At 36.3% G+C, this 7980-nt stretch overlaps 1 protein-coding gene across 2 annotated transcripts; it reads left to right on the top strand.

Moving 5' to 3' along the window:
* The first annotated feature begins 403 nt into the window (after nt 1–403).
* On the top strand, nt 404–7649 carry LOC118047357 (protein STRUBBELIG-RECEPTOR FAMILY 1). 2 transcript variants are annotated; one of them, XR_012169545.1, is made up of 17 exons: nt 404–868; nt 1325–1454; nt 1541–1612; nt 1947–2012; nt 2166–2237; nt 2341–2412; nt 2497–2568; nt 2657–2722; nt 3012–3077; nt 3399–3757; nt 3850–4253; nt 4751–5022; nt 5290–5428; nt 6184–6320; nt 6425–6581; nt 7020–7232; nt 7426–7649. XR_012169545.1 is itself a non-coding variant. In XM_035056632.2 (16 exons), exons 1-16 carry the CDS (start codon nt 781–783, stop codon nt 7080–7082), a joined length of 2235 nt encoding a protein of 744 aa, XP_034912523.1. In that variant the 5' UTR covers nt 404–780; the 3' UTR covers nt 7083–7398. The 2 variants fall into 2 exon arrangements, 1 of the variants encoding a protein (XP_034912523.1); XM_035056632.2 differs by lacking the exon at nt 7426–7649 and having other exon boundaries at nt 7020–7398.
* Nucleotides 7650–7980: the final 331 nt, after the last annotated feature.

The following is a 7980-nucleotide window of genomic DNA, read 5'->3' as shown; positions in this document are numbered from 1 at the left end:
CATAGTGGGGCACATAAGTTGGCCAAATGTGTCACAACTCACTTACTTTTGGATCGCTCATGTGGCCCACTTCAGTCATTATTAATAATCTTTCTTGGTATTGTTAGATTTTGAGATTATTTTCAACAATACTAATGATGTTATTATAAGAGTTTTAGTGTGACTCCTAAATTTTTTTCTCTTTCTTTTCTTATTAAATGTTGTGTTTATTACATTTATAATTTGAAATAGTTAAATCTTAAGTTATTTTATTATACGTTTTTTTTTTACTACGCTAGAAAAAAAATCCTAGTTTATCCACATTTTTGGAGAGTCCCACCAATATTCTATTTCTCTTTAATTAAAGTACATAGTAATATTTCATTCTCAAAAGATGGAATAGAGTACCACAGCATAATCATGCCGTTGCTTTCTTTTTTCAAGTTCTCTTCTTTTCATTAAAACAGAACACATCTGCCCTGCCCTGCCCTGCACTGCACTGCTCGCGCCCTGAAACCCCAACTCTGAACTCACTCTACTGTACTTGTGATCTCAACGAGATTTTTAAGATTTTCTCAATCACTGCTGCTACTTAATTCTGTCTGCATTCAATTATATTCTTAGATTTGCTTTCCCTTAGTCTCTCTCTTTGAAATCTTAAATATTTTATTTTTTCGTTCAGAAACCTTTCCTCTTGTTTTCTCTCTATATACCTATGCTCCAAAACATTGTGTATGTTTGTTTTGTGAGAAAATATTGAAGAAAAGAAGGCAAAGTTTGAGTCTTTTCAAGTGATCACTGATGGGGTTTGTCAAGTGTGGGGTGGCTTTTGTCTTGGTGGTGGCTTTCATGGCTTCCTATTCTGTTTCTTATACTAACCCTTTTGATGGTAAACCATTGTCTCTTCTGGGTTCGTGTTTTTTCATTTCTTTTGGTTTTGTGTTGTGCTGTTTTTGATGTTTTGCTTCGTCATACTCTTTTTGTTTCTAAATTTTAAATATTTTCTTTGATTTGTCTTATTATTCACTTCATTTTCATTAGCTTAAGACATCCGTTATAAATTTTTGTTTTTTTTTTTTTTTTTGCAAATATTGCCATGCTTTGCTCATTTGTGTTTATGGAAACATGTTAATTATGTAGTACTTACTGAATTTTATCACATTGTTGATAACTAGACAGATGTAGTTTATGTCATCCAACTTGCTTGCCCAATCTCGTTTGCTATGATCATTCTTGCTTTACTTACTCTGTATTATTTATTTTTTATTCATATTTTTTTGTGAATTCTCTAATGCTATAACAACTGCAGCCTCAGTATATGTGATGTCTTTTCTTTCTTTTGCAGTCATAGCAATGAATAGCTTGTATGTTAGCATGGAATATCCGAATTTGATTGGATGGATTGCCTTGGGAGGAGACCCGTGTTTAGATGGATGGCAAGGAGTTAGTTGTGTTCTCTCAAACATAACATCGTTGTATGTTCGATTTCTAACCTTTTTTTCTTCCTTTAATTTCAATTGGTAAACTACCAAACTCAGTAATCAAATCTTTTTTCTTACAGAAAACTAAATGGCCTGAATTTAGGTGGAACCTTGAACAGCGATTTCGGTTTATTTACATCAATCGTAGAAATGTAAGTGCACCGGTCATGTCTATGTGAGTATCAAATTGGTGGGGGTAAATGAGTTTGGTGCCATAATTCTCTCAATTTTGCTTGATCCGTTTACAGCCATGATGTTTTTATGATGGCTTTTCACTTTCAAGTCATAGATATAGTATTGGTTAATTTTATCTTGAACCAATTTGAAGATGGTGGTTAATGACTAGAATCATCTGGGTTTGATTTTAAGAATTAACGAGTTGGCAATGGCCTAATTACATGTTATATGCAGTGTTTATAAATGGGGGTTTTGAAGTTCCTGTTGTAAAAACCTTCTTATGGAACTTTCTGTTACTTCTTGTTGCAGAGATATTAGTGACAATCATATTGGAGGGGATATTCCATTGTCGTTGCCCTCTACCTTGAGGAATTTGTGCGTAAACCTCAACCTTGCTTTATCTCTTGGTTTAGCAAACCAGTTGTAGCAAATTATTGTTAGTTGTTGATGATGCTTTCCCTTTCCTTAAATGTACATTTCCTTTAGTAAATAATGTGCGTGTCTTCTTTTCTCTTTTCCCTGCTCCAGTTCTCTTGCTCGTAATCAGTTCAGTGGAAGAATTCCAGATACTTTATACTCATTAACTCAACTGTTAGACTTGTATGTTCTTACAAAAACTTGTTAATTGTTTCATATTGTAGAATTGTATTTCCTTTGCAGTGTGTTTCTTCATTTGAAATCCAGTTTCTTTTATTGTCCTCAGATCTTTTCACAACAATCTGCTAAGTGGAGAAATACCAGATGTCTTTCCAGAGATGACAAGTTTGATAAATATGTAGGCATTTTAAAGTTAATTGTATGGTTCTTGTTGAAGATGGAAATTTCCAGATTTTATTTGTATTTGTCTATTTTGGTTCAGGGATCTGTCTGGTAATAATTTGAGTGGTCAGCTGCCTCCTTCAATGGGAATTTTATCATCTCTCACCACACTGTGAGGCTCTCATAGAGTTCTTAGCTTTTAGCTGCTAATCTGCAATGAATAACAGTTATTTAATGCATACATAATCTTCGTATCACAGGCATTTGCAGAACAATAGACTTACTGGGACCCTTGATGTCCTACAGGATCTCCCCCTCGAGTATCTGTAACTTTCTAGCTACCTTTCTGGCTTCTAGTATTCTTTTGATTTATGTCTTTTACTTGGAAATTCTTTTAAGGATTTCATTTTTATTCTATTTTCTTCATATACTTATTTTTCTGTTTGGTAAGGGGGAATGGGTTCTGTATATCCAAGTGGTGAAAGAACAAACACAGAGAATCCAATCTATACTCAGTTTGATTCATTTCTTGACTCTCCATCAGTGAGGCAGGAATCTCCTTGTTTGTCAATATGATATGCTGTACTAACACACTATCCCTTTGTTTCTGCATAGGAATGTGGAGAACAATCTATTTTCTGGGCCTATACCTGAGAAACTGCTGGGTATTCCAAATTTCAGGTGAAGCCACAATGTACAAGCTATTTGTCAGTAATGCCATTTTATATAATTTACACCTAGATTTATCAGATATACATTTGCATTTATAGAGAAAATAATGTACAAGACTAATAGTTAGGGTAAAAAAGAAAAGGAGAAAAAAGTCAGTGGATGCAGAGGGAACATGTCAATTCATAGACACGAAAATCTCATCACTGAAATTCTGCATGTTGGTGATGCTATTTATTCTTAAGTTATTTAATTTTTTATTTGCCATTTTCAATTTATCTGGTATAATCTCTACTTGTTCAACTGCTTGTAATGGTAGCATCCACTTTGCAGAAAAGATGGAAATCCATTCAATACATCTATTATTCTTTCTCCACCACCTACCCTCTCTCCATTTCCGGGCAAGCTGCCTGCTGCAGAAGCACCTTGGAAGCAGGCAAATGGGACTTATGCCTCAGAACCACCAAAGTATGAAAGATCTAAAGGATTCTTTACATCTAACAGGGCCATTTGGATTGCTGTTACTGGGGTAGTAGTTATTATCATACTGGGATCATGTCTTTTAATATCAACATGCTATAGAGGAAGGAAAGAAAGTATAGACATTGAGAGGCATGATGTTGGCACATATAAGAGCCGTATAGATGAGCCCAACAGTAAATCTTCATTCGAACGAAACAATCAAGAGAAAGGTAACCTTCTCATTGCTGGTCCTTGTTCAAAATCACTAAATTTATCCACCCTCTTCTGTGTCCTTTTGCCTAAGAGAAGGTCCTTTGAGCAGTTACCAAAGAATCAATTGCAAAGCTGCAAGATCAATATGGACCAGATAACAGAAGGCAGGAAGCATATCCAAAGGCACAGGGTGAACAGGATATGGATTTGAAGAGAATGGCTGCATATTCAAAGAAAAAGATGGATCAAGGGATAAATATGACGGGTGTGGTTGCAAATTTTATGCCACTGCCAGCACCTCCCTCAAGTGTTCCTACTGACAATATCATTGCAAATCCAATTGGGCATACAGCACATAAAAAGAGTCATTCGACTGAGACTTTGAACTCATATTCTGTAAGGATCTTCACAATTGCAACACTTCAGAAGTACACAAACAGCTTTTCAGAAGAAAATTTTGTTGGTGAAGGCACACTTAGCAGTGTTTACAGGGCTGAGCTTCCTGGTGGAAAAGTAAGATTCTTTCTCTAACGCTGAACTGATTTTGGGATGCCATGTGTCATTCATGTAATTACACATGCTTTCTCATGCCACTGTTATATTGCAGGTCCTTAAATTGAGTTGATTCTGAACTTAGTTGTGCTTCCTAACTTGAACATTGCTGTCATTTGTTTTCATTTATATAAACTCTGTCGGCGGAATTCTCTTCTTTTCCTGAGTCTTGAGCCAAATTTTGTATTATATTTTGGTAGGATACTTTCATGGACAATCAATTACATGCAGTTGAAAGCATGAAGGGCATCAATTTAAAATGTTTAGAGAATTCTTCAAATGCTTTCAGCCCTTTAACAGTTTATGCAAGTTTAATCCATTTCATGCTCTCGTGCAATTCTTTTATCTCTGTCTCATGGACAGCCATGTATTTCCTGATCTGCACATGTTGACTAGAACCTGACATTTGATTTCCATTTATTGACCCTCTCTTTTTCTGTTTTTGTTATCTTCGGTAGCTACTGGCAGTCAAGAAGCTAAACGGTGCAGCTTCCAAGCAACAGACTGATGAGGAATTTCTTCAACTAGTTTCTAGTATATCTAAAATTCACCACGATAACATCTTGGAGTTTGTGGGATACTGTAATGAGCATGGGCAACGGCTACTTGTTTATAAGTATTGTGAAAATGGGACACTGTATGATGCATTGCATGCAGATGAGGAAATCCATAGGAAACTAACATGGAATGCACGCATCCGGCTGGCACTAGGAGCTGCTAGAGCCCTCCAGTAAGTAGAGCTACCAACTAACTAAACCTGAGGACCCTTGGTATGAATCGTGTAATTGGATACTCAATTAAAAAGTGCAAGATCTTATTAGACTAGATGGTTGAAATGAATTGTTTTGGTTGCATTTCTAATTCTGGTGGCCTTTAAGTGGTTCATAGAAGTCTCACAAGTCCATTACCTCCTTCATTTTGGTTTGCATGCTTTCATCTGTGTCCAAACTTTATTCATTATTCTAACTGTTTGTCTTTCTTTTTTCCTTTTGGTAAGGTATCTGCATGAGGTTTGCCAACCACCTATCGTGCACTGGAATTTTAAATCCTCCAACATTCTTCTAGATGATAAGCTTGTAGCACGTGTCTCAGACTGTGGTCTGTCTCCTCTGAAACCATCTGGCTCTGCAACTGAGGTATTGTTTTGGTCTGTGGTCTAAAAAGCTAGGTCTGAAATTTTGCTGCTGTTCAGTTGTCAATGCTTGAAAATGCGTAGCGAAATGGAAATCCACTAGTGATGTTGGTAAATCTTTAAATTGCACAGCAACACTGAGTTGCTAGCAAATTGTGATATCAATATATGTTTGAGGCTTTTAAGGAATTCTAAGCTAGCTGGTAAATTTGCGCAAAGTATGGCTAGTCCATTGGGTGTTTGGGAAATAAGTAATTGGTATCGTCATGCCTGGTCAAGAATTCAGGCATAAATCATTCTCTTTTTCTTCAGGTATAAATGGAGCAATCCAAATATGGGCTTGTAGTTTCACGTAATGGCTCCTAATGGGAAGTCCAGGAGATGCATGTATTGCTTATCTCAATTAATCTTCTTTGTTTTGATTTCTTGGAATCTTGATCAAGAGACCCGGATGCTTTGGGGTGTGAAAACTAGGTTTTAGTTACTCACTGTATCAAAAAATACATTTCTTTTATGCTTCTGCAGTAGTTGGTTCTCTCATCTGATACTCTGTTAAGATTTATGAATTTTCAGGACAAGTTTGTAGGATTACTGCAAAATCTCAAATTGAAAGCACAAGGAGATACGCAAAATCTCAAGTGATAATAAAACTTGATTTATCACTAAAAAGCTCAAAGATGTGTCCACTTCAAGCTACAATTTTGACTTTGGTTGTGATTTTGTAATTTATTGCTGATGTTGAAAGAATGTGCCTTTCAGTTATCAGGGCGCTTCCTGGCTTCTCATGGTTACGGGGCTCCTGAGCTTGAGTTGGGAAGTTATACTTGCAGTAGTGATGTATACAGCTTTGGCGTTGTGATGCTAGAGCTACTCACTGGGAGAAAATCCTATGACAGGTTACTTGTCCCTTGAAAGAGACTTCCACATTGATCATGGATCATATTGAGCTTGCCAGTTATTTTTTTTAAGCTAATATTGTGCTCTCACTGAAAACCTGTAGGTCACTGAGTCGAGGGGAGCAATCTCTGGTTAGATGGGCAATTCACCAGCTTCACGATATAGATGCACTTTCTAGGATGGTCGACCCCTCTCTACATGGAGCATATCCTGTGAAGTCTTTATCACGTTTTGCTGATATAATATCTCGATGTATACAGGCAAGTTTCCTTTTCCTTTGAATATAAAATTTCCCGTTCTTGGCACATTATCCATAATTGAATTACATGTTTCTGGAAATGTGGATTCTGCATCTTGGAGCATTATGCCAAATTTATTAGTCTTGAACCAGGAGCAGCAGGCCCCTTTGAATGGAAAACTTTTGGTTATCGTTATTCGTACTTTGATATTCATTTTCTCCAACAAAAGATACCTGATTACGAGTGTCTAAGGGTTGGACTAGAGAGCCTGCCATATTATGCAAAATAAAGCTGTAAAGACATCTTCTTATTAGATCGATGACAAAATATACACTTTTCTCGAGTCTTTTTTTTTTTTGGCATTTTGGTTTGAAATTAATAAAATTTATCATTCTAACGTTGCTTTGCTTATATAGAAGGACAAGTAAACCTTATATTCATTGATTTTCTTGTGTGCAGGGGGAGCCCGAATTCAGGCCTCCTGTATCTGAAATTGTCCAGGATCTCTTACATATGTTATAGAAGAGGAGGACCTCGAGAAAATGGGTAGACCAGGTGTGGGGGGTTAAGATTTTTGTGAGGTGGGATTGCTTTAGATGACTATTTATAATGTAAAGCAGATGCATGTTGTCTTTCATATGCTAAAGATCTACCTGGGAAGAATTTTTGGAGGTAACTAAGCTACCATTTTCTTCCTAGGGTTTCTTTGTGCTTGTATAGTTATTGGATAGGTGTTCGTATATGGTCATTATCAATATTTTGTGTGAATATTTATTTCTAATGTAATCACAATTTGCTTTCTTGATTATTTAACAACATTGAGAAGTTTTTTGAATCATTTCTGTAAGTCATTTTCACTCGTCAGGTCATTTGTCAGGCTTGAGGGCAGCCCATCACGTGTCTTTTCGATTAGCCTGAGAGCCATTCATTGATGTTAAATGCATGTGCTCGTCTCCATGATTGAATCCAATGGATGGTGTAGAGTCTCTCCAAGTTCCTTTCTTTTCATTTTCAGAATTCCACCTCTCTGTAATTTTGATTGTCAAATATGCCCTAGCTTTCTTACAAAAGAACTAATCAAACGTTGTATTCAGTTTGATTTAGACTTCGATGTTCATATCTTACCAAGATGGTTGGATCTGAAGGATGGTATGCTATACGATGCCCAAAAGAAAAGGAAATGGTACTGCTAGCATGTAAGTCTTACCACCACAAAATTGAAAGAAAAACCTTTCCACCAACGTGGGGGCTTGAATGTCAAGAAATCGCAGACCATGCACGTTTCTGTAATTTCGCAATCTGAAAACATGTGAATTTTGGAGAAAACATAAGAGTATAAGTTAGTCCTCAAACTATATCAATTGGGTCTTAAAAGTTAAAATTTAGTTGCATATAAACTCTACTTCTAATATTGAGGATT

The sequence above is a fragment of the Populus alba genome, chromosome 4 (genome assembly GCF_005239225.2).
Source record: "Populus alba chromosome 4, ASM523922v2, whole genome shotgun sequence".
NCBI classification, from domain to species: domain Eukaryota; kingdom Viridiplantae; phylum Streptophyta; class Magnoliopsida; order Malpighiales; family Salicaceae; genus Populus; species Populus alba.
This window is presented reverse-complemented; position numbering and strand designations above follow the sequence as displayed.